This window comes from Streptopelia decaocto (assembly GCF_964273445.1).
Source record: "Streptopelia decaocto genome assembly, chromosome: 3".
Lineage (NCBI taxonomy): Eukaryota > Metazoa > Chordata > Aves > Columbiformes > Columbidae > Streptopelia > Streptopelia decaocto.
Window position 1 is genome coordinate 45901672 of NC_138656.1, and position 27156 is coordinate 45928827.

At 37.1% G+C, this 27156-nt stretch overlaps 1 protein-coding gene across 1 annotated transcript in view; it reads left to right on the forward strand.

Annotated features, from left to right (window-relative positions):
* WDR27 (WD repeat domain 27) overlaps positions 1-15020 on the forward strand; it is a gene marked incomplete at its 5' end in the record, with an annotated part of 106482 nt that extends 91462 nt beyond the window's left edge. Inside the window, one exon of the mRNA XM_082048940.1 lies at positions 14386-15020. Coding sequence (XP_081905066.1) covers positions 14386-14433 — 48 coding nt within the window. The 3' untranslated portion in view covers positions 14434-15020. The remainder of the gene's footprint in view (positions 1-14385) is intronic.
* Positions 15021-27156: the final 12136 nt, after the last annotated feature.

Below are 27156 nucleotides of genomic sequence, written 5' to 3' on the forward strand. Positions count from 1 at the left end.
ACCAACAGAGTTCTTTGTGGAAAGGTACATATACAACAGGAGGTTTTTGTTGTTGTTGTTGTTTTGTTTTGTGTATGTTTTGTTTTTGTTTTTGTTTTTTTTCCCCCACAACTTACTAAAGAAAATGATAAAATCTTGAACATATGAAGATTCTTGTAATTACTTTCTGTGTAAGTATTTCACACAGCTGCAGTGGGACTGATTTCTGTCAGTTTTCATGCACATCTATGTATCTGTTAATGAACTTGACAGAATCAGTTGTGTAAGGACAAAATTAGAATCTGATCAGCAAACCCTGGCAACAAACAAGACCCCAGACTTTTATAGCCTCTGCAGTACCACAGGACACTTTTCTAATCTTCCACTGTTTACTGTTTGAAGCTCTTAGAGCATATGCCACCTCTCTTCTTAACTATCCAGTAGAGGTAAAGCTCTTCTGCTGTAGTGCTTTAGTTATATTCTGCATGTTCATCTTCTACATTAGCTACCAGTTTTTGGTTTCTGTTGCCTCTTGTGCCTAGTGCCTAGTGCACTACAGAAGGAGCTCAGGAAACTCGTAATAACTTGGATCAAAACCTGATGCTTCTGTATGCCACACATGAACCATTTAGGGGAGTATAAAGAAAAAAGTACAGAGCTCTGCTTCCTGTGAAACAGCCAGTGTCTGCAGTGCCCTCAGGCTGTGCTTAATGCCAGGAGCTTCTGTGGCCAGACAGGGCCTGGCCCCATAATCAACCTTTTCCAAGCTTCCCTCTATTGATAGCTCTTCTGCCAACAGGACCACCGATAGGAAGATGTCAACTTTTCTGCTCCAGAACAGTTTTTTTTCAAACTGTTTTCCTCTAGTGCTGTAAATACAGAGCAAAGCAAGACAGTGTGTTTCCAAGAAAATTACTTCATACACTTGGTAGTGATAACTTGATTTCAGGACCTACTTTGCTTACCAGTGCAGTCTTTAACTTTGGTGATAAACTTGTCTAATGGCTTGGAATGAAGCTTCCACACAAAGTTCATAAATCTGCTCCAGACTACAGAAATATTGTATGACTCTGTGGGTTAAGGCAAGTTTACTTGGCAGATAATTAATAATGGAAAGGAACCTGCAAATAGGCAGTGAAGTGGACTGGCATAATAATGTTGAATGTAATCAGATCCCTTTCAATCCTGGAAGACGCATTTCTTCCCCCTCTAGCATGATGAATTCTGTGACCTGTGTGAAGATGCGCTTAGCATCAGTCTCTGCTCAGTACTTTTGTGGAAGAATATTAAATTTTTTCATATGCTGACATCCTTAACTTATTGGAGTAATTGACATTTTCTCCTTCTAGAGACCATATCACAGAAAGGGATACTAGCTTGCTGTGTAACTTTATGTCCATAGCCTAATAACTTAATCTTTTAATGAAAACGACCTTTCACTAACCATCGTAATCCCTGGAAAATACAGATTCAGGCTGTTTAAAAAGAGCTATTGCACATTGTTGTTGTTGTAGTTGTTGTTGGTGGTTTGTTTGCTTGTTTGTTTTTGTTTTGTGTTGTGTTGTTTTGCTTTGTTTTCTGACAAGATTTTTCTTAAGTCTTTCAGTAAATTCCTCTCAAAAGTAGTGGCAACTTTGTGTGTATCTGCTGTGAAGTGCCTGCAGAGAATTACCAGCAGCAAGATGTCAGCTCAAGCCAAAAAGACTCCCAAGAAAATTATGGAAGTGCTTCTAAGCCAGTGATCTGTATACTTGCCACCTGAAGATTGACCCAGGCTTTTATTACAAATGATACCCCTGCTAAAGTGAATATGTCCTTCTAATATCTCTGAGTTTGTCAAATCAGTTAGACTGAAATTATACTGCTTGGAGTCACCCAGAGCATGTTTCCTTAAAAACTGGGAGGTATTCTTCAGAAAGTGTTGTGCATATTCACAGCTCTATTCTTTCCCTTTGTTTTGAAGTCATTTTTCAAAGGGAGAGGTTGAGTTTGTAATCAAAAAGGGGGACACTCTCTACAGCTTTTAGGTCATGTTCAGACAACAGTACAGAGAACAGAGGAGTGCAAACATTATAGACATCCCTAGTCTAAGATGCTTCACTGCAGATGCACACACAGACTGTGAATGTCTGTGTAGACTACTCCAATTTAGAGTTCTTGATAAATGGCCTCTCTTTATCAGTAAAGACTGAATACCTGATAGCAGTAAGGGCATATTTATGTAAGTGTGCATGAAGAATCCAGGCTTACTTTATTCACACCAGTGCTCATCAGTGGAGTACTGGCAAGCCAGTTTGTGACCTGGCAGAGTTTAACTCTTTTATTCCAGCACTGTAGATTAGCTCAAAACTCTTGTCTGCTTTACTAACTCACTGGAAGGTGATAACAAACTAACACTGCTACTTTGCCTGTGAACTCACACAAATAGGATTGTATCGTGCTGGACTAAACCATATGGACATATCACCTGATTCTCTGTTGACTCAAGAATAACAGCACCATGGTTCATTTCACAGTATAGGCATGGTCTAAATTTCAAGCCTTAAAGTTCTTTGTTTTTGTTTCTATTACAATATAAATAACAGTCTCTCCTTATAAGACTTACAGTTGTTTTAAAACTTGGGTTTAAATGTAATGTATACATTCTAACCACTCCCCAGAGTTACTTAATGCAAATGTTTTTGTAAGTATGTTTGAGGTACAGCACACTGAATGAGCTTGTTACTTGACATGCTACATTTAAACTTCTCATTTGGCTGTACAAATCGTGCACTTAGGAAAAACACATTTTAAGAAAGCTATTCATCTATCTTCTGTTTTTCTTTTGTGAGCTAAGAAATTCCAGGAAACTAACTCTAGTTAGTATTCTGTTAGCACTCTGAGTATTTTGTGAGTGTATATTATTTTAGTATTTTTTTTGTTCCAAATTGCAATGTGGCATTGCATTTTTCCATTCAGAATATTTCTCAATATGTACAATTTTGAAAAGTTAACAGCAATTGGGAAATATTCAGTACTCTGAAAATTCAAATATTATTAGTATTGTGTGTTCACCCTGCCACTTGCCAACTATAAAGAATGTTTACCATAGTGCGTATTTAGGGGCTTTCATATTTTATAGGATTATAGTCAAAAGCGTATGTAGGAATCTGCATACTTGTCAACAAAGTGATAAATAAGATAAATCACAATACTTTGTAAAAAAATTATTTTGTATTTTTACACAAAGATATTTTACATGATGTTCACATAAATAATATTGTATTTCCCTCATTATTATAGAACAACCAGATCATTTTTAACAGAAATTACACTGAAGTAGAAAACAAAAATATAATTCAATGAGTGTGTAGCGACTTAGTTTGAAAATAACAGAAACCTGTAAAAAATATGAAAAATTAATAATGTGTACAGAAAACCAAACTAATAATTCATAAAACATTTTTACTTCAGGAAGATTTTAGCTTCCTGTATTAAATAATGTTTTTTTTCCCAACTGTAGTATATCAGCTTAATTTTCTTTTATAAATGAAATATGCCCTACAAAAACCTGTTTTTCTCTTGTAAAACAACATACTATATGAGTCTTTGACTTAGTTTTACCTTTGTAAATGCAAATATTTGAGCTCCCCGAGCTTTGGCCATGGAAGCTGTTTCAGATTATTTTTTATGATTGTTGATCTAGTATCTGGCCAGTGAAAGCTATTTGTTCCTCATAGTCTGGCAAGTCACTCAATTCTCCATGTGCTGAGCACCGGGATCTCCAGCACTGAGTGCACTGAAGTCACATCTGAGGAACATGTCAGTAGCAATCTTCTGTTCTGAGAATTTTATTTCTGGGCAGTTTATAAACTCTGTACATAGTATAAGTCTTTGTCATGCACCTCTTCCCTCTTCCTGCTTCCCACTTCCCTCTTGCCCATATATATAATGAGTTTTCAAAGTGCATAACTTCATATATATTCACTACAGTTTTCCAGTGTGATATATTTATAATATATGCTGTCCAAAAGGTATCAGTTTAATGAGGAACTGAGAAACGGCAAAGTGTATGATTTATAGGAACTTAAAATATAGTCCTTATTTACCAAATGGCAACAAACAACATGAAATCATGTTCATACTATGAAATAAGTAATTCCACATGTAGATCTTACTGTTTCATAGTCAAATTACAATGGTGAGGAATCTGGAAATTGCACCTTTAATGGGCTCATTTCAGCTGCCAGACACATTAAACTTCCTAATTTAACAAAATTAAAAGTGGAAAGCAAAATCAGTCTATGCTGTCCTTCTATTCCTGCGTTCTTTTGTGGGACAAGAAGTGAAGAGTAATCCAGATGTGATGACTTACTCTTAGTAACAGTGCAAGGTTACAGAGAAAGAAAACATGTACACTCTCATATTTGCACAGGAATAGATGACTATGGAGGAGAAATTTCTGCTTAAATATCACTAAGACTTACAGTATGGATTTCAAAGATATTAAGGTGAATCTGCACAAGATTACAATGAGAAATTCCACACAACAAGAATGATCTACATTTATGTGTCCACAGTATTTATGTGTGGTTTATATGTGATGTTCTATTTTGCTATTAAAACTTTGCATCTCAGAACACTTCTTGTAATCACTATTGTCAACAATGATCATCTCAAAATATAAGTCTATTCAGAAAATTTTAGAATACTCATCTGTGGAATAGCAAAAGTGCAATGAATGTTCCCCCTCCTCAGGATGGTTATACATACTGTAGTGATCGTGAATGGAAAACCCATGCCATATGGCTGATCCTGCCATAGAGTCTTCTTGCTGCCTTGTACCTTCCTGCCCTGTAAAAAGTCATTTTCCGTTCTTTGACAAGTAGGCTTGCCCAGTTTAAAGGCAGGAAAGCACACAGATTTAGGGCTCATCTGTGCTTTTTATTGTGTTAGATGCCAAGTGCCCATGTCTCCGAGAATACAGTCTGTGGAGACTATAAAGTCACATTTACATTTTTATTAATGAGTTACCTGTACACTTTCATGTGCAAACTGTTGCAATTTGTCACTAAATAGTGGGAATATACTTTTTTCATGTGTTGATGTGTCATTATGTTTTATGTTTTTTGACTGCCAACAGCTGTACTTCATTCTACATGGAAAACACATTTGGCTTTTTTTCTTCAAGGTTCATCTTCAGAATTACATTCAGTAGTTGCTTCCAGAAGTATTTTTGACACAGTGGAATCTCCTTGGGACTTCTGCTTTTTCTTTGGGAAAGTGATAATATAATACTAGTGAAACGATTTTTTATGAAATTACATTTCCACTACTTTCATCAGGAAGCTACAGTTCTGCAGTTTATGCATAAAATTACATTTCAATCTCAGGTTAAACTTTGTTGCATACACATGTTTATGGATGGTACAAATATACATTTATTTCTTTTCTACTATTTTAGGCCAGAGGAATAGACATATGAAATGTTTTAATTTAATCACTGTACCTTAATAAACTTTGGAATACATGCCTATCACTTAGTCTGCTGAAAAGTCATTAGTAAATATTAAGAGGCTTTAAGAAATTTAACCTACATAAAAAGGTCATACTATATTTTGTAGAGGCAGGGCAGAACTGAGGTTGTTTAGCATGACCATTAATTTGATGTTCTTTAAAAATTACATTTGTGTTATTTTTAGTATAAATTACGTATTGACTTACTACATCTCAGCAAATTTTCTGGTATGAGCATATAAGTTTACTAACTAATCACTGTTTATTTTCTTCATTTAAATTGTGAATCCATAAGTAAACTAAAACCCAATAAAATGTACGATGCCTTCTTTCACTGTGGTAACTGCTTAATGTTTTAGTGATATGCCTGCTTTTATACCCCTTTCTTTCAGACAACTGATCTCAGACAATGTTTATTTCTATGGGTAAGAGGTCTTTGTATCATTTAAAATCTTTTAAACTACAATGACAATTTGAAGTGTATATGTAGGTACCCTGAAGAAATACATCCACTTGCAGTTACTTTCAATTGGGTCTAAATCTGCCAGGCAGAAATTATTTTGTTGTCCTGTTCTGCACCTATGTAATCAACAGTTAACACCTACTTTTTAAGAAAAAATATTGCTCTTTCTCACAGCTTTTGTAACACAGGAAAATTATGCCTGTTGGAGAAATTTTATAAATACCATATGGAGATAGAAACAACACTACCTGAGGTGAATCATATTGAAAATTCCCATTTACTCTTGCTAATTGTTTTGAAAATATTGAATGCAAGAAGTCATAGAATTTCCTTCATAAAGAAGATTTACTCTTTTGATAGATGTCTTTCTCTTGTGATACATTATTTCATTATACAGTGACTATTTTAAATGTGGAAGTTGTATGAGAATGTCAGGGATTTGGAAATAGGAAAAAAGGGAAAAAAGCAATATAGTTTAAGTAAATATGTTCAGTCACTTGAATGTAGAATAATAAAAGAAGAAATGCGAGCCTGTTAAGTTGTGATCCATGCTTCAGTTTTAGGAAGAAAAATCCTTTCCTCTGGTATATCAAAGATAATTAGGGGTATAAAACAACCACTTTGAAGGGGGCTGCCTGACTATGCTTGTATGGCTAGGTTTGCATGAAAAAATTTTGGTATTTTAGTGTATTTTATTGTGAGCTAATGTCCAGATTTTGAAGTGGAATTTGAAATTATATACCTGAGCAGGACACTAGTAAAAACTCTTTTTCATGTTTCCCTCAGTTTTTCTCATTACTGAGTGAAGAGATGGGATTGTAATGTCAATGATGTCATGAAAACATTAGCAGCCTCAGAGATTAAGGCAGTCTTTTGAAGAATGTCTGAGATTACACTCAAGTTGTTTCAAACCCATCATTAAAGAAAATGATCTGGAAACCATTCCTGATCATTTGTCCATCCATATGAGTTCTAAGTGTATTTTGCAAGCTTTCAAAAATTGCTATTGTAAGAATATAGTACAAGTATATTCTACATTAAAAATGGTTTATTAGGCATTTTTATACCACTAATTATATATTTTAATTCTTTTGAATTTAACTCAATTTTTATTTAATGTGACCAAGAACTTGACTAACCTTGGCATCTTTCTCATATAATAATGATTGAGGCCAATAATGTACTTCATTGAACTATTTTTTGTTGTTCATCATGGAGTATTTTCAGATCCCTGACATCACAGAATGGTTGAGGTTGGAAGGGACCTTTGGAGGTCATCTAGTCCAACCCCCCTGCTCAAGCAGAGCCATCTACAGCAGGTTGTTCAGGACCATGTCTAGTCAGCTTTTGAATATCTCCAAGGAGGGACACTCTACAATCTCTCTGGTCATCCTGACAGCAACCCAACTACTTCAAGATTGCCTTCAATATATTGCAACTATGACAAACTCTTTATTAAAGTGTCCCACATTTAAGCAAAAGTGGTAACCATTGTTGATGGTATAAATCACAAACCCCTAGAGAACAATTGCAAGTTTTTGTAGTTGCTAGTGACTTACCTTATGATTCCACTGGGAGCAGGGCTTCATTCAGGAACTTAGACATTCTTTCAGTTTTTTATCAGAAAGCAAAGAAGCCTGACTCTGAGTATGAACTCTCAAAGGAAGTCTCATATATGAATGCTCACAGGCTGTTTGAATACTGTAAATTCTGAACAAATAGTATACGTGTAGGTTGTGTTATTCTAACAATGGAAGCATGTGATCGTTCTACTGCTTTTTATGTACATGAACCAGTGAAGTAAAGTATTTTTATTCCCTCAGTATAATATCCTGAGGCAAACCAGCTGTACTTTACATTGTGTTGTGTGTTTTTATATGTTAATTGATGTGTATTTATAAAGACATGGTAATACTAACATAGCTCTCTTGTTTAAATGCAGCTTCCTGAACGTTTGTAGAGTTCCCCCCAAAAAAGCTCTGATGTGTTCTTGATCTGAAATACAACCAGCACATGACCAGCTTCTGAAGTTTAAAGAAAGTAAAAGGAAACTTTACATATGTGCATGGATATGAACTCATGCATATATAGGCCCATATAAACATGCATTGTTAATGTAAGGCATGATTTTATCAATGGGAGGTAAAGCAAGGCTATAGTAGAAGAGGAAACATTCATGGTATGTTTCCTTTTTTTCCAATGGGAGCACATATGCACATTCACAAAGTGGGTGGGTGTTCTATTACCACTTGAAGTCAGAGACTTTGTAACCTAGGTCATTTCAAGAAAATGCACGTATATCCCACTCCTTCTTGGGACAGGGGTATTGTTTATATGTATGATGTTTGCTTTTACACATGGAGTTTTTGTCAGTTCATTTGTGTGCTTGCCACAGAAATGGAGGTTTTCTTGGTTTGCTTATTTTTGTTTTTCTTTTCTTCCTATGCAGTATGTGACCAGTATGGTTTCTCTTGTTTCTTAGTACAAAATGGTTTTGAACTACAGCTTTTAGTACCGTTCTTTTCTGAACTTCTTGGGTCTCTTTTTCTTTCTTTTTTCTCTAAGCATTTTTTTTTTGTAAACTGTGTGCACAGTGGTTACTCTGTTGAGAGACTTTTCTCTCCTTTTGGCTTCTTCTCAAAGTCAGTTGTCTTGACGACATTATGTCATACTGAGCAAGATGGCACTGCCAAAGCTCTTGGTATTAGAGATGTACTTTTCATCTTCTGGCTTTATATAGGCTGGTGATGAGCACATGCACTGTTTTGATTATCTTAGAGACTCCCATAACTAAGATCAATGAAAAAGCATACCCAAAAAGCAGGAGTAACAACCTAAATTTTTTTAACTCTAAACTCTGAACTTCATTTGTTGACTGGGGAGGCAGGCAGATAGTGCAAGAAAACCAAAACTGCTCACTATGTTGCCCAAGAATGATGGCAACACCAACTGTTCAAAAATCAACCACAAAATGAAGTGATAAGCCTAAAAATAACCTAAGGAAATCTGTTCAGAACAGGACCCATTGTCCTTCTTTAGGACTTCTTAGTTTAGAGAGGAGTCTTCCAAAGCTTGCTCTGTTTGTGCAATGTCTTCATGAGCAGCTTAGTTAGCCATTATTATTAACTAATATTGCTATTTTGAGCAGCAAAGATCTCTCATGGCTTCCTCCCCCTAGAGCAAACTAATGATTCTTACCTTTTCTTAATGATCAATATCTGTTGGCATGTGCTTATCTATAAGACTTCAGCAACATAAAGAGGATTTACGTGAAAAATGTGAAAAGTCAAGGTAAACTAGATCTTGAAAAAAAGTCCCAATATTGCAAAAATAAAATTATATTTAGCTATAAATATGACAAGAATCAAGAGCATAAGTGAGCTGTTGTGAGATAACAAGAAGATTAAGATAATGTAGTGTGACTGAAAAGTCTAAAATATTTCTGTTCTTCATTTCTTATTGATGTTGGTACAATGGAAAGAAAATGGGAGCCAAAGAGAATTACTGGTATAGAAACAAAAGTGATTTTGTCTGTGATGGAAATAAAATTGAAATAGCTTAGTGTGATTGGCATGATACCTCTAATTAAGGCAAATTAGAAAACCTCTTCTTAGAATACAGGCATAATTTGCACATTAAGTCATACCTCCAGTTGCCAGGTTTTGTACTAAGTGCATCGAACGAAAGATGGTATCATAATAATGTGAGATGTCAATTTTTATGGTTTGTCCAATCTACATAAGTGCTACTAAGTCATCACATGGGGCACGGTGTTCATTTTTGGGCATTGAATTTAAATAAATACTTCACTGGCCTCAAGAAATGGTGTCTCTTATTTGACTCCAAGAGGCTTGATGCAAGCACAAGCTAGTCTTTGCCAAAGAGTGCCAACCTTTTGTGTATAAGGACTCTAAGATTTGGCAATTCGAGAAATTTATGTAGAATAATATGTCATAAAGTGCATTACTGGTGAGAGTAAAACCACAAAATCACCCTTGTCAATTCTCACATGATGAGGGAAACAATTTTGATTCTTATGCTCTCTGTGGCACTTGTGTCTCAAATATCATTAGTACTATGCTGCGTTCTTTGTGCCCCTCCACCAGGCTCTGCTCAAGGCTGAGTTTGTCAGTAGGTCCCTTGTGCATGAATGAGCTGAACAGTATGTGAATTCCCAGGCCAGGAAGGGTTGCCATGTTGCTGTGCTGCAGTCAGATGAGTAAATGGAAACTAGGTGGCACATATGTCCTCTACCAGAAGAATCAGCATGGGCTACCATGTAATCTGGGGCTGGGCACACCAATAAATGGGATATCCATCCATTTCAGTGAGTGAGGCAAGTGTCCCAAGGGATGCAGGAGCTGTATGGACTGCTGGCCAAGCTGGATTGAAACCCTGCAGTCTGCAAAAATGAGAAATATAAGATTTTGTTGTCAGAGTTGTGTTTGCCCTTTGTCTTCTGAAGCTACCTCAGCTCTGTTTTTCAAACAAGTCAAAATACTTGAAGCTCTTAATTTGATAGCAAACTTGCTAATTAGTTTAGTGGGAGTATGTTTATATAAGTAAGTCCTCTGAAGTTGCTGTTGGCTTTCTGTGCATCTGTAGTCTTTCAAATGAAGTCAGAACAACTGATGAAGAGGCTATTTTTTTTTTTTTTAATCTTGAATAATTTCATTGGTATTTATTGTGTTTTATTCCTCTTGTCTGTTTCTTAACCCAGGAAAAGATTAAATAAGTTCTTCAGCTTTCCTGGGTTTTGTTCCTTTCAGTTCTTCCTTGTTGAATTTTTATGTTTGTAGTTTCTTAATTTGAGACCTGAGATATGCAGTAAGACACTTACCATGCCTGCCTTTTGAACAAATATTTGGCAGGCAACTAGACTGTTATTTTTTTTCTTGGACTCTTCATTATGAGTACATAAGATTCATTTCAAATTATACTCCCAAAACTGGAAATACTGATTATACAGATTTTTTTTTCTTTATTGAGCCCTATCCACTCTAGATTTCCTCGCTAATATTTTCTACTGGATCTAAATAATTTGAAGAAAATTTACCAGATTTTTTTTTAAATGTAGATAAACTGAATGACACATAAATGTGTGATTTCAATTAAAAGTGAAAAAGAAGGATGTGCATTTGAAAAGACTGGATAATTCTGATGGAAGGTTACTTTAGGAATTTATATATAGTATATTTACCTAATTCCATTACTGTTGTAATTACACCAATGACAAATTGAAAATATATGTCTTATACTGAAAATTGTTTAACAATGACAACTGTGATTCCAAAGCAAGACACTAAGCCACATGTCTAAAATGATGATATGTAAAACTTAAATACCTTTGTGGTATGGAAGGTGAATTGTGGTGTTCTCTTGTTACAAGAGATGCAGTCTGTAGAGAACTTTCCCTTCTAATCACAAAACAGAGTAATGAATTGCACTTTCCTTCATTGCTGTGCTTTCATACCATGACCATGTGCTGGGTGTATCGTTTCTGGCAGAGAAAAGTGTAGTTTATCCTCTAGTGTCACACCTGTTTCCTTGGTACAAACACACTCCCAGTAGGAGAGTGAGCCCTTCCTGCCGTTTTGAAGCAAGTAATATAATGTGTTTGATAAACACTAACCTGAAACAGAATTAGCTGCTTCAAACTGTCAGTCTCTATGCATTCTGCAAGCAGTCCCCTGAGGTGTTAGACCACTGGGATGGAGGGTCTGTTGAAACTGAACTTTATTCTGGATCCAAATTTCATAAATAGAACACTGTATCAAAAAACATTTGTACTTAGTGAGTCCTTTCCTAAGTTCATTTTTTATGGCTAAGATGTTTAGGAGTTTTAAGCTAAGTATTCTTTTCCCTTCAGCTTTCTGCTTGCTGTGAAATCAATAACAAGAATAGTAATATGTTTTGCCATGAAAACAGGTATGATGTCATAAAGCCCAAGCCAATATAATGGTTTAATTAAAAATAAAAAGCTGGGAGAAAGAAAATATCTGTAGTGAGAAAAGTTCACACTAAAGAAAGGAATAAATTATTTATTTAGGTTAATGATACTAATTTTGTATGAAACACTCTCCCAGTAGTTCACCTGTCAAATCACACTTCATATATGAGAGTCCTTAAAACATTAATGTTATGTTTGTTGAACCATTCTCCAATGTTGCCACTGCTCACCCAATCCTTGTATTAAGTCTGACTTATTTTTATTTTCAGTTATTTTTTAAGTTATCTCCTTTTGTTCGCATTTCAGCAGCTGGGATTTACTGTACTGTTATATATTTAGTTGTATAAGGAAAATTTATCACTACTTTGTTCTAGTGCTCTGCACACGAGGCCCTACTGCCAAAACGGCATACTTTATGGAACTGAAATATGTAATATGGCCTATTAAAAGAAAAATAGCATTTGTGGGGCTATGTAACTTGTCATTAATAGCATAGTAGCATCCCCCTATCATTAGGCACTACTTGGTCACTCACCCCCCTCCCACCCCGAATACAGGAGATAATCAAAAGAGAAGGGAGAAACTGGTGGAAGAAGATAAACACAGTTTAATAAAATAACAAAATACTAATACGCTACTAGTGATAATATATATAGAACAGAAATAGAATATAAAATAAAAGATACTCAGTGTAGTTCCTCTGAGGGATAGGATCCCATCATCCAGCTGCAGGCTCAAGTGTTTCTGTGCAGATCAACTGAAAAGTTGCAATTGCAAATCAGTTTGGTAAGGTTGTGTTTTTTTTTAATCTTTCTTTCATAAGGACAGAAATGCTTAGCTTGTAAGCAGAACAATGCAGTGTGTGGTGGCCTCTGGCATAGCACTTTTTGGTTCTATGAAAAATCAATGATTCTTGTTTTGAATAGATTTTATAGGTATTGATTTTTGATGTTTTGATATGTAAGTTGTTTATACAAAAATCACTTGAGGTGAAAAAATAATAGATACTTTTTTTTTTTCCCCCCCTAATGTTTTCAGTATTTGCACATAGAGCAGAAAGATGGACCAGATGACCTCCTTGGGTCTTGTAAAAATTCAATTTGTTTATGATTATTTTATTTTCAATTGAAAATTAAACAAAGTTTCTATATTATCTCCTAGAATAATGAATCTTGATTTACAATAGAAACCATCTCTGATTTCTCAGCTTAGGTCATTTTTTTGTGATAAGATGAAATAAAAATAAAAGCATTTTCTTTTTTTCCACAAGACAAATGGGTACAGAAACCCAGAAAGGATACATTACTTAGTTATTCTATAGATATATCATTTTTCCAATAAAAAGTTAAAGAGGTAGATAAGGTGCTCATAGAAGTCTTTGGAAAGATGTAATAGTCTTGGATAGCTGTAAAAAATACAGTTGAAAGAATTAGACTGGACAGTTCTGGGTAGTCTATACTTTAAGATTACACAAGTGAGAGTGAGAAAGAAGAAAATAAGAAAACAAAATTCAATGTTTTGGGAGATAACAGTTGTGAGAGATTAAAAGCATTTGTCACTGGAGATGTTGACGGAGGGAACACAAAGCCAAGAAGATAATTTATTGACCACAGAGCTACTTTATCCAAAGGAAGAAAACAAATGAGTAAACACGTCAAACAAAGAACAGATCAAGAAAAACAAGGATGAGAAAAGTTCACCAGATGAACTGGTTAGAGCGTGAGATACATATTTGGTTCCAGCTCTTCAGATTTTTATCACTAGTATGAATAACTGTAAACCCAAATATGCAAGGAGTAAAAATATTGAGTAAAAGGTACAATTTGTAGATCATCACTTTCTGAGCTACAGCAGGTTTTCAAGTATTTGTTTGTAGAAATAATTGCAGGAAATATTATTACTCTTATTTTGTAATTAGAGTTTTGTGAGACTAGTAAAAGAAATTGTAGCAGTTGAAGGCTCTTTATTCATGTCTTTGAGACTTGCCTCTTCATAAAGGTTTGTGGATTTTTTCAATGTACTTTCTTGAAAAGGAAATTCTTATACTACATTTGACACCAATAAAATCAGAAAACTGCATTTGTTGGTATGCTTGATTTAATTCATAGTATTTTCCATCTTCATTTATTCCAGCTCTTTCTTATTTCTTCCACGCTCCCTTCTTGAGTCATACACAGTGAAATCTGTTTGACTCTCTATGTGGTTTAAACATATGCTTTGGTTTTACAGACTGTTGATGTGTTAGTGGATGTTGACACAAATTTGAAAATAGATGGAAAAGAAAAATCTAAGTAAAATGGAATTTTCAGATTAGCTGGGTTGAGAAGAGTCTTTAGGTTAAGTTGTTCCTTTTTAGAAATGAATCCTGGACCTCTTAACATAGAAGTAACTTAAATATCTTCTTAATGATCTTTATTCAGTTCATTGCCCTAAAGCAAATTTCGGTCACTGGAAAGATCTATATTAAAGCCATATGTTCTTTTCTTTTGAACTGCAGCTCACCACAGCCACCTTGGATGGCAAACTCCAATTGTTTCTACCCTGACATTTGCCAGCGTGTGGAGCTTTGGCCCTGGTGCTCTGAGAATAATGACTTGCTGAGAGAAAGGAGGCTGGTAACTGGCCATAGGCAAGCAGCATCATATTCCCTTTTAAACTACAGTTTTCTTCTGACTTTGTTTTCTGCAAGTTCCTCAAGCTGTTCTCAAAGTTTCTCTGTTGTACAATCTGTTACGTTTTTGTAAAAATAAGGGCAAAATATCGAGAAAAGAAAGAGACTACACATTCTAACTTCATTCTAGCAAATCACCACAGAAGTGGCTTTCAGAGAACTTCTTGTGTGCTTATGGTTAGGTGTATTCTGTAGTGCTTTGCTAGACTGGGACCACTTTACTCTAGATTGAAGTTGCAGTTAAAATAACAACTCTTCCATTTTAAAAGCTAGATCTACTTGTCACCAAATATTTAAATTAATCTGAAAGAGAGAAGAATTGTATGTCTGAAATGCTATGAGAGTCCTTCTGTTGTACTCCTTTGGGGTTACTGGAATCAGCATGGCTGTGGTTTGAAGGCAGAATTTTACTGGTTTACCCTTTATCCTACATTCTGTAAATTTCTTAGGGAAGATGTCAGAAAGATGTCTTTAAAATATTACCTTGTTGCTACATTCTGATATTAATAAAACAGCTTTAAATGTAATAAACTATTTATTTTAATAACTATTTTCAAATTAAGTAATGTGAAAATTAAGTTATGCAGAAAAAAATTCCTTTCTTGTGTTCTTCCTAGTTTACTTCTCTTGATCTTAGAAAAGATTTGGTTTTTTTTAAAACTAGGCATTCTAAGTGTTCATTGACTCTAGATAAGAGTAGAGAGCATGTACATGACTGGTTGAAGGAGGTAATTGTTTTCTTTTCTTTGCAAAATTGTGCTGTCATTTCAGTTAAAATTGCCAAAACAAAATCACTAAACTCTATGAATCAGATGACATTAAAAAGAAAAAAAGAAAAATGTGTTTAATAGGCATCCCCAATTTATACACATAATATTTAGCATAAAGAAATCAAGATATTTTTATAAGCTTTTAAATTTCCATAACAAATATCCTTTTTAAAAATACTTCAGCTGTTTTTTTGCTAAGCAAAATCATATTCAGGTATTTTCCACAACACAGCAGTCTCAACAGTAACTGTGCAAGTGTTCTAGTTCAGTTAGGTCATATTCAGCAGGAGTCTGAATACCAGAACTGGGATTGGTATGACCAAAGTAAATGTGGAATATTTCACCTGAATACTTTTTCAGTTCAAAATCTGATTAACCAAGAGATCACCTTCTATGCTGTGGCTGCCTATTAGTACACTACACTCACGAGTTATCAGCAAGACTGGACTTTTATCTCCACCGCAGGAGTCCTCAGGATGGTCATCTTAAAATTTAATTTGGCTAACTTTCTCACCTGCAGGCTCTGGACTCCACACCAAGAGTCACTATTCATATATGGAAAAACAGCATGGCCCATAGCTGTATTTGCAAGGAAAGTGCTCCTAATCCCTGGGTTGCAAGCTGGTTAGTCGTGACTGACTCTTCAGAGTTTCAAACAGTTGCTGAGAAGATGTGAACTGTAATTATGACTATTATTATTTTTTTTAAGCACCACATTTTTAAAACTGAAGAGTAGTATTCTCAAGGCAGAGGACACACTCAGAAAAACTCTGAATCCTTACTGCAAACATGGAGGTTGTCACAGTCCCCATGGGACTGAAGTAAAGGAGAAAGGCTTCCATTTGCTAGATCTCCTGCTTTCTAGGACTAACTGTTGTCACTCCCCAGACAGGCAGTGTGTATCCCAAAACCCTCTCTAAATCTTGGGCTAGTTTAACCTCAGTAGGATGAGTTTTTTCCAAATCCAATGTATTATCTTCTTTCCTTAAAGTAAGACTCAGCTGTCTGGTGCTTTCTGGTTACTTTCATCAAGGAATTTTGCTAGACAAAGCAGCCTTTTGGTGCATTTTGGCCATGACCACAGCATCATCAATCCATGCTGAATAGAGACCTTAATCTCTTCAGGACTTGCAGATATGCAGCTCTTCAGTAGCCCAGGAATTTGTTAACCCCCTTTTTCCTCAAGGGGTGAGAGAGAATCTGCCTTACCACATAGGCACTAGAACTTTTCAAATGGAAATTCACTACAATTTTTTCATATGTTCCAGAAAAGAAAAATAAAAATCCCCCCGGGCTCCACAGAAATGCTTGAATTCTTGTGGTTTTGAGAATGGAAAACTTTAGCTGACACACTTCAAGTTTGGCAAAGTTAAGTTCTTGAAAGCAGGTTTTCTAACTGCACATAGGAGGAAAAAAACAGTTGTAGATGCTGTTACCATCTTATGATACTATATTTAAAATTTTCAAAATCACTAGGTTTTTCTTCTGAGATCTTTTTGATAAAAGGACACAGGACAATATACTTAATTACTAAAGAGCTACAGTCATAAAAGATTACTCTTAATAGAAGCACTATACCATTGGTTTTGAACAGGAAAACCTGACAGTTTATATTTTTAATTTCTGACATAAAGAGTGAAATGAAGCAGTCCTAAACACAGATAGGAAAAGTTACTGGTTAGTTAAGACAGATAGCATATCTCAGCTACAAAAAATTGACACAGACAGTTGTAAGTGTAAATATTTAACAGGCCACTGTGAGGAATTTCGAGTTTCCTTTCAGACTACTTTTGGAAAAAAAGTGACTATAGTATATCTCCCAAATATCTTACAAAAATCAGAAGTCTGACTTTGCAGGAATATGTAGCAATATGTGAGGAAAACATCTCACAGAAGAAAGTCTAGTTTCATTAAATATTTATTCTGTCATTATGTAACATCTGTCCTTGAATGTTCTATATGTTGGGGAAAGCAGTGGTGTTTTTGTGACTTTCTGTGTGCTGTTATGTGGGGGACTTTTCCAGCTGAACATCTTCTACTGAATCTCACAGAATTCTTAAAATGGATTAACAAAGCAGTTTGATCTGGTGCTCTAAAGGTCAGAAAGCAGGGGGGTGGTGGGGTATAGCCAGAAATGTCCTGAAGTGGATCATGTTAAAAACTATTTCAGATTTAGTGGTTTGCAAAATATAAGGTACTACCTATTTTTTTTGTGTGTAGAATGAAAGGAGAAATGGACAAGTTTGGGTTACACTGTGGAGAGGAGGAAGAGCAAGCCCACCTCTGCTTTCCCTTGGCTGTTTCCATTTCCTTAATTCACCATGAAAGAAAGGCGCTTTGGATGTATTCTACAAGACTATATTGCTTTCTGTTATAGACAATGATTACATAGTTAAATACTCCTGGAGTATCTGGAAGTAACCAGTGACACTTATATTTTCTTCCTTCCATTATTCCTTCATTTAATCATATCCAATTATCTTTTTAAAACTGCATGGTGAACAATATTTTCCCCTTTAAATAATGAACAAATCTGTTTGTCTTATGGTATTTTATTGCAGGAAGAAAAAAATGTGAATAAAAAATGCCTAAAACAAGTTAAAAAAATGTGGGGGTGTGCATGATAAATAAAAATGAAGTGGTGTGGTATGAATTAGCTATTAATGTAATTTAGGATGTCTTGCTTCAATGCATGAGTAGCAGTTCTAAAATACATACCAGCAGAAATGGAAAATTAATATAGGACCTTCCTTGAAATCCTTGCAGGTTTAAAAGAGTAATCTTATTTAAGGACAGCAGGATATTTCTCTGAGAGTTATTGCTTTTTAACTTATTGTCTAAATTTGGCTTCTACCCACCAGTGTTCCTGTGATCACTTAAGCCAAATTCTGCTCTTCAGAATTCTGCACTTCAGTAAAGCAAGAGTAATTCTGCTTACTTTTGTGAACATGGTGCTGCTTGGAGTGGACTCTGTCTCAGGCATTTTAATGACTTTCAAGGGAGAACAGTATACTTCTATTAATAAAATTTTTTTGATGACGGAACAGTGTAAACTCTGAAAGCTGGATACACCTGAGGGGGCCTACAGAAAGTTACTGATGACAAGCAAGTTCTGTGTTAACTGTTTTATGTTAATTCTTTATATTTTTGGTGTGACTATGGTATCTTTACATGAAAAAAGATCTTAATCCTAAAGGTAGTGTTTAGCTGAAGGCCTGGTTTGTATATATTTTCATGAAAGCCAAATGTTGCTAAAAGGAAGGTATTGGACTGAACAGAGAGTAAATGATGTGGCATGAATGAGCAGAATTGTAGGCATGATGAATTTGATTTAACATAAAATGGTATACATTCCATTCCCAGATTAAGATCTTCCGGATTAATTTTATGTTGTGGCAAAAGTTAAATGAACCACAATGAAACATTTGCACTGTCTTAGTTAACATAAACAAATGAACTCATGTCTTCTATTCAAACAAGAGAGAGCTTTTGATTTGTTGATTTTGTTTTGCTTTGTTTGATACTGGACAAAAAAAATCTGTTCTGAGCAGGAAAGTATTGTAAGATAATGTGGCAATTAGGTCATCCAGTCACAGAAGAAAGATGAACCCTTGAGAAGTCACCTCCAAAGACAAGCCCACTAGCCCAAAGCATTTCCTTCTTAATAATTTTTGACAGAAGTTTGCCTAAACTGTTCCTCAAAACCTCCGGTGACAGAGATTTCACAGCCTCCCAGGTGGGAAATCCCCTTGGTGCAATTTAAACCTATTACTGTCTGTCTTAATCCATCATGCACAGGGGATAATTTATTACCTTCTCTTCATAGCAACCTTGTGCATACATGATAATCATTACCCTGTATTCCCTCAGACTTCTATTTTCTAGTCTAAACAAAGCCAGGTCCTTCAATCTGTTTTCATAGGTCACATTTTCTAGACCTCTGTTCTTTTTTGTTGTTTTCTGTACATTCTCTAGTCCTGTGTTCCTCTTTCTGGAAGTGAAGTGCTCCTGGAACATTACACCACTACATGCTATGTCAGTGCTGTGTAGGCTGAATATATCACGTGGTGCATCTTAAATATGGCACTCATAATTTGACATCCCACTGTGGTGTTAAGTTTATCTAAAGCTATGTGGCATCACTTACTCATGTTCACCCCCTAGGTTTTCTGGATCCTGCATAATTTCAGCTCATTTTTCCAGTTGGCCAACATCACATTGAATTCTGATCCCGCACTTCCAAGTGCCGCCAGCCCCTCCTAATTTATTATAGTCTGCAAATTGAATAAATAGTGATTCCTGAGTGTGGAGGAAATCAATTGTTTGCTCTCTTGGCTCCTAGTTTATATACTCATTGTCAAGGAAGGTGTTATTTTTATTTCACTTACCCTAGGTGTGGGCCAGGGGGAGAAAACATTCAGTGAGACAATCAGCTGAAATTACTGTCTTATCTAGCAATCTGGTGAAGGCAGGGCCCTTCAGCTTTTACTGATGTTGTTGAGGTCAACAGCATGTGAGAGTCATCATTACTTTGCCACAGCTCAAATTTCTTGTTCCATCACTCATCAGGACTTTGTGTAGATTTATTAGTCCCCTGCTGTAAAAAACAATCAATCATGCACTTACTTACATGCAGGCATTTTAGTCTTATGTGAAGGCATGGGCTTTGAAACAATTTGTTGACCTTCCTCTCCTGTTAGGTTCAAGGAAGTTCCTGCCATGAGAAAGGTAACCGACCCTTGGACCGGGCACGTCATCCACAATGACTTCATGTTTGTTTTATGCCTAATCTCTGCATTCATTTTAAAAGACTTATTCCTCATTTGTGCTCATAGAATTAAGATGAGTTAAATGTCTGACTTTTCTTCCCTCCAAGGGCCTTTTTATAAAGTAGCACCAAATGCTGCCATTTGGCTGTGTTGATTCAGACTCAGGGAATTCAGGTCTTTTGGAAAGGGATGGGGAAGGAAGAAAAAAAAAAGAAAGATGGGGTGGCTAGGGAGAGTGGTTACTACTCTATTCTTCAAGATAGATTTTTCTGATGTTTTATGCACCTTTCATGTAAAGGCTACAGTGTCCCACTACAGGACTGGCCCTTCTAGGATACCTACTGGAGACTCCTAGCTGCTGTTTCTCTCATTAGCTGTGTCAAATACAGGGAGCCTGGATATTATTACACAATATTTCTCTGAAAAATTGAATTAACAGAAGAAAAGAATTAAACAATTTTCTTAAGGCCAGAGGAAAAATGCAGACTATCTGAAGTAAGCATTTCCCCCACTGTTTCACGCTTTTCATGTGGCAATTAATAGCAATAAAAGCAAAGGATAAAAGTTAACCTGATTTTGCTATGCCTTGTTTCAATTTTAAAACAAGAGAGGATTCCAGAGTTCTGAGCCTTATTAATCTTAAAGCCCTGTTATTCCAAAGTTTTTTAGTCTCTACATGAAAGAAGAATTCTAATCATCTGCAAGCATCACCCAGTGTCCTTCTGCTTGGGGACTGAGATGCAAACAGGCTGTGCTCTGCTCCTACATGGAGCTAGCTTTCGCACTGCCAGATCTTCATGGCACATTCCATTATTTTGAGCCACACTGAGACAGTAAACAAGAAAAGGCAGCTACATCTTAAATACAGACCCAAATTCAGGGTTCACTGGAATACAAGTTGAGTAATTCTCGTTTGGGAGTCTGTAACGGCAAACTCATCCCAGAGCTGACTTGCAACTTGAGCTGTGAAACTAACAGCACATAGTAATGTAGCTGTGGTTCTGCCCCCATGTTATTGCTCAGAGATCTGCCAAAATGCCTGGATTAACTGCTTTTTGCTTTCCCAGAACAGTGCCTGCCCCTAAACTTGCCATTTAAGCTCTCATTTTGGAAGTGAGAAAAGTCTGTATATAGTTTACTCTCCCACAAGGCCCAGAGGTCTCTCATTTTACCAGTTTGTAGACAGGACTCACAGGCAGCTACCAGTCCCTGGGCAGAAAGCCTTGCCTCAGGTTTGTGCATGCTGACCAGCTGACCTGAAAGCTGTGACTCGGGGGAGGATGCTGGTTTCAAGTGATAATGATCCCAGATAGAAGGAGACCAGAAGCTGAAAATGTTCCTGGCCCAACTCCGCACACTCAGCTAGGGTTACACCAGGGGTGAGCTTGGCTTAATGAATATAAAACACACTTTCCACAGTGATAGATAAAAAGACATCTTGAGGAAAGGAAATAAAAGCTGAAAAATGAATGAAATGCCTCTGCCGTGTGTGATCCTGGGCTATGAAAAATACGGTGGGAAGGAGCTTTTTTCCCTTCTTTAGTTGTAACCGCTGTGATCAGTGGTCTGACATGGTGGTAAGTTTCCTATTATCCATTCTTCCTCTTTGCTCCCACCCATGAAGTCTTAACAGAATATATTCAACTGAAGCATGATGAGGGATCCAGTAAATGAAAAATACCTTCTTCTGTCCTAACAGAGTAGTACGATTTTTTTTGTTCACCCATCCAAAGGCTTTTTCATCCACTACATGTTTGGTTTTTTTTTTATTTCATGGTAGTAGGCTGCACTTAAACTGCTTAAGAAAACAAAGTTGTGTAATAAGATAGATGTAAAAATTTTGTTTCAAGTTTCATTCAAGAGACATACCAATGTACTTTTATTATTCTTCTTTAGAACAATTTCATGCTTGTGCACTTTCCACGTCGTCAGTAAGTACCTTAATATAAATAATCTTCTTTATTATCTCACTTTTAAGCACCTTCTAAAATGATCTTCATGCTAAGAACAGTTGGAATAATCTATTATACAGTAATTAAAATGAAGACTGTAAGGATCGTGTAAAACCAAATATAGTGTGAGTCGAGGAGATTGGAGATTTAAGACATTTTTCTTCAAAGTGTGTACGTTCACTAAGGGTAATGGAGTTGCACACCGTTTATATATGTCATAGTATAGACACACTACTATCATCCTGCGTAGCCCTTTGGCAGACAGACTGGAAAAACATTTTAAAGTGAATGAATGACAACTGGAACTAACACCCAACAACATTCTTATGAATTTCGTATTTATTGTATGTTATTAATACATGACTCAAAAAGACACCTGTAGAAATGTAATTAGAAAGGGAAATAGCTTTCTCCCAGAGGGAAACTTGTAAGAAGGGTGAGGTTTCCTCTTGTAGTGTGTTTTCCAAATTCCTTTCCAGAAGGTTGCCAAATTATGTGGAAGATACAAGAGCTTTGACTCCCAACATTGTTTAAGATTTCCTAGTAACATATACTCCCTGTATTTTCTCTAAATGGAGCAGAGTAAATGATATCCAGAAAATGAGCCTGGTTAAGTGACTAATTTTAGATATTTGTTTTGGTCTCATTGGTGTTACCAAGGCCATATACAATAACAAAAGGTACAGCTGAATAAGAAAGGATTTTTTACTAAAGATAACTACTCCGAGTTCAGGGGTTCCTAACATCAGGTAACCCACTGAAGAGTCTTCCTTATAAAACTGGCTTTCCATGTGATAGAAAAGAGATATTTCTATTAAAAGGATAAATAAAATCAAACCAGTTGCTACAGCTGCTTCCTTTCCAATCCTAGGCCCTTCACTAATTTCAGTTGGAAGAACTTTCTAACATAAAAGTCTAGATTCAAAAATAATGTCAGAAAAAGACATTCTGAGCTTTCCTTGGTCTGTCAACCCTTCCTCTGCTTTTGCAATTTGCCATTCACTGCAGAAAAAAGCCTCCTCTGGCCTTTATTTTGAGGGAAAATAAAAAGCGGGGAGGGGCTCAAATGAAATGCCTGAGACTCCAGGACTCATCCTTGGCATTTTTTCCTTAAGGAATAGAGCTCTGAGGAAATTCAAAGTTGCCGTCACATTTAGCTCTGCTTCCCTCGCCCTTCCTTTGTGTGCACACTTCAGAGGAAGAGTGAATGTGTATCTGGTTCCCATCTGAAACACAGTTAACAAATAGCTCCATCCGTGGTGCTGGCAAAATGAGAATCTCTTCCTGGGAAATGCTGCTGTACTGTAAAAAGGGCTTTGTTTTGAACAAGGACAAAATGTCAAAGGGCACACTTTGGGGTTTATTTCTCAACATGGGGAGATTTCCAGGAAATTTTACTTCATGAGACAAAAAAATTGAAATGTTCTACTCTCCTTGCTGCTCCTGTCTGGTCTGTCTGCCTCAACATTGTCTTACTTTTCAGTATCGGAGAGATTATAGGAAGATGATTATTTGACAATTCAGATAACTGGGAAGGGGATGCCCAAGGTCACAGATGAGCTCCAGGAGCCAGTGAACAGTTCCTCTTGTGTCCAGGCAGTGCAGGGAACATCAGAGCCTGGGAGTCTGAGAATCCAAATCACTGGATGGGCTGAGAGTTTGCCATGGACTCCACTGCTTGACTCCTGTAGAAAGGTGAAGACCTCGAACAGCTAGTCCACCAGGATGTGTACAGAGAAACCAGGAGTCCAAAGCCTAGGTGAGTTGAATTGACAAATGAGCAGCCAGTCTTCTGCCAGAAATGTGTCAAGTGTCTTTCCGAAGTTGCCATAGTATGAGCCTTTTCCCATGAAAAGTTGCCTCCATGGAAAAACTTCCATCAGATCTAGTTACCTTTCCTATATCAGCAAACTCCAGAGAAGCACAAGACTTCAAGGGGCTAGGAACTAGAATCCTCATTTGCTCTGACATGACATGTCTGCAAATCCAACCTCAAAAAAAGTCCTGCTAATCTGTCCTTTCAGAGCAAAAATCCTGCTGGTCCATATGCTATTCATATAAGTTAATTGCCTTCCTTTCCACTAGTGTTCTCTTAGATGATCTGAAATCCTGAATTTCAAGGCCAGATGTGCTCATCAGCCCATTCTCACTTCCATGTTGCATTTCACAGAAGAACAAAAGATTACATTTTTTACATTTTTGTCTCACAAATCATTGCCTGTTAAACCATTTTTAATTTTAATGAAGGTTTCAATCAGAAGATGAGGTTACGACTAGACTAACTGGAAAAATACCACTGAAAGTAGTAGATTCAGATTGTGTCCTAATGCACAGCAACTACACGGGATCTCCAGGCACATTCAGACTACAAGAAGTACATTTGCTCAGTGCAGCCCCCTCGGCAGCTGCCAGATCTGGTATATCACTTTGTGTTTGAGTGGCCTAAATTTAATAGCAGAACCACAACTTCAAATTGTATTGGCTTTGTTTTGCTGAAGAAAGCTGGAAGGGGGAGAGGCTTCCCTTGAGTCCAAACTGTAGTTTTAAAGTCAATTGCTTGCCATCAAGACCTGTCAGTTATGTTATTCCAAGACCTGCTCATAAAGGGCTCCTGTGTTTCCACCAGGGGATTGCAGACCACAGGGGATTCATGGAGTTCACTCAGCCTGTTGCCACACTTCATGCATCAGAGAGCCAGTGTGCTGAGGAACATCAACCATAGCACTGACACATTGCCCTGATGGTCTGTGCAAGCACAGGCTCTCTTCCGGCAATATTAGTCAGGATAAGGCTATGACAGATCTGTGGGATGTCTGCTAGATATCCCACATACTCCGAATCTACCCAGACGTATTTTCCAGACAACACAGTAGGAGACCAAGCCCTGTGGACATCTTCCCAGATCCAAATCAGAAATCTCTACTGTGCAAAAACAAAGGCTGGAGAAAAAAATTCAGGCACTAAGGTCTGAAGTTTGTCCAGCTTTACAGAGGAGAGGGCAGTAGGAATACATGGAGCTCTGCCTTGGGATGAGTCAGGAACCAGTCATAGAATCATAGAATCATAGAATGCTAGGGATTGGAAGGGACCTCTAAAGATCATCTAGTCCAATCCCCCTGCCAGAGCAGGAACACCTAGATGAGGCTACACAGGAACATGTCCAGGAGGGTTTTGAATGTCTCCAGAGAAGGAGACTCCACAACCTCCCTGAGCAGCCTGTTCCTGTGCTGTTACCCTCACTGAGAAGAAGTTTCTTCTCAAGTTTAAGTAGAACCTCTTATGTTCCAGCTTAAACCCATTACCCCTTGTCCTACCATTGTTTGTCACTGAGAAGAGCCTGGCTCCATCCTTGTGACACTCACCCTTTGTATATTTGTAAACATTAATAAGGTCACCCCTCAGTCTCCTCTTCTCCAAACTAAAGACACCCAGCTACCCTCAGTCTTTTCTCATAAGGGAGGTGCTCCACTCCCTTAATCATCTTGGTTGCCCTACGCTGGACTCTCTCCAGCAGTTCCCTGTCATTCTTGAACTGAGGAGCCCAGAACTGGGCACAATATTCCAGATGTGGTCTCCCCAGGGCAGAGTAGAGAGGAAGGAGAACCTCTCAGTCAAGAGCTTATAGATCAAGATCCTGGGCAATTTGCTTTATGAGATCCCGAATGAGCAGGGAACTTGGACTAGGTGATCTCCAGAGGTCCCTTCTAACCTCAAGCATACTGTGATTCTGTGATGAGCCAAGTAGGCATGAAATACCACTGCATTGCTGTGATTAACTAGTCACAGGGAGGCTGGAAAATGCTTTTAAATTCTAAGCTGACTAAATAGCCTTTTGGAAGGATTAATGCTTATTCTCCGTGATCACATAACATACAACTTCGTGCTAGAACATACACAATCCCAAAGTCCCAAAGGACATTATGTGAATATAAAATATTGTTGACTCACGATTCCCTGGTTTTGTTCTCTGGCAACATCTCTTCGAGAACAGACACATACACAGATATGAGGACCCTAATGGGATTTTTTTTCCTTTTGCTGCATTACTGATAGCAGTGTTTAGCATCTTTATTAGCAAAAATACACACAAATATATTAGTGACATGGAACTCCACGTTGCATCCACAATCTCAGCAGCTGGATTGAAGCACAGGATATTTATGTATTGAAGCAATTTTAAAAATGTTTTATTTTTTTCATTCTGTTTCGCATGATGTTTTTCTTCTGATTTTTTATTCCTTTGTGAGATAATAAATAAAGGATGGGGCAAGAATAGCTTGCTTTGGTTTGTACAAATCCTCACAATTAGATTTGGTGTTAACCACAGATTTTGGTGTCAGGCACAGACTTTTCAAGCCTGCATCTTTTTAACATTTTGACTGCTGCTTAAGGAGTTTCTTTGTTCCCATTTGCTTTGACCCTACTCTTTTCTTGTCAGCTTCCTTTCATCTTGTGCCTCTTTTCCTTATAATCCCTGTTAGCCCTGCTTGGCCACTAGTAAATCTTCTATTTGCTCAACTAGGAATGGATGGTGGCAGGTGTCCCCAGCAGTTGTGCCTGTTTTCTCTGCCTAGGCAGAGACCAAGAGGAAGGTGGGCTCTGCTGCTTTGCAGGAGAGTGGAGATGCTGGAAGACAGAAGTGACATTATTGGTACGGGGGTCCAGGCAGGTCCTCTGAGGTGCTTGGGGACAGGCAGGAGGTAGGGAAGAAGAGAACATCTCTCCTGGATGGGAATGATAGTAGCCAGGGTCTGACAAACATGCTGTTTACTAAGTGCACAAAGCTACTGAGACCTCCTACAAGGAGGGAGCAGTGTGTTAAACTTACTTCTCTGAGGTAGCAGTAACTGCCTGGATGGCAGCACAAGAGTGCTGGCTGCAGAACACTGCCCTGAATCTGCCTGTGCCCACAACCCCTTGCTCATCTTTCTCCTTTCCACAGCAGATTGCCATCTCTGGAGGCATATTTAACATCTGAAGCACAGTGTGGAAGCATTGCTGTGTGCTTTCAAATAAAAGTTGGGTTAGTAGGATTTACAGAAAAATTTCTACATGAGCTCTTATTGCTTTGTTAATTATTTATTCTGAAGTATCTCTATCTAAATA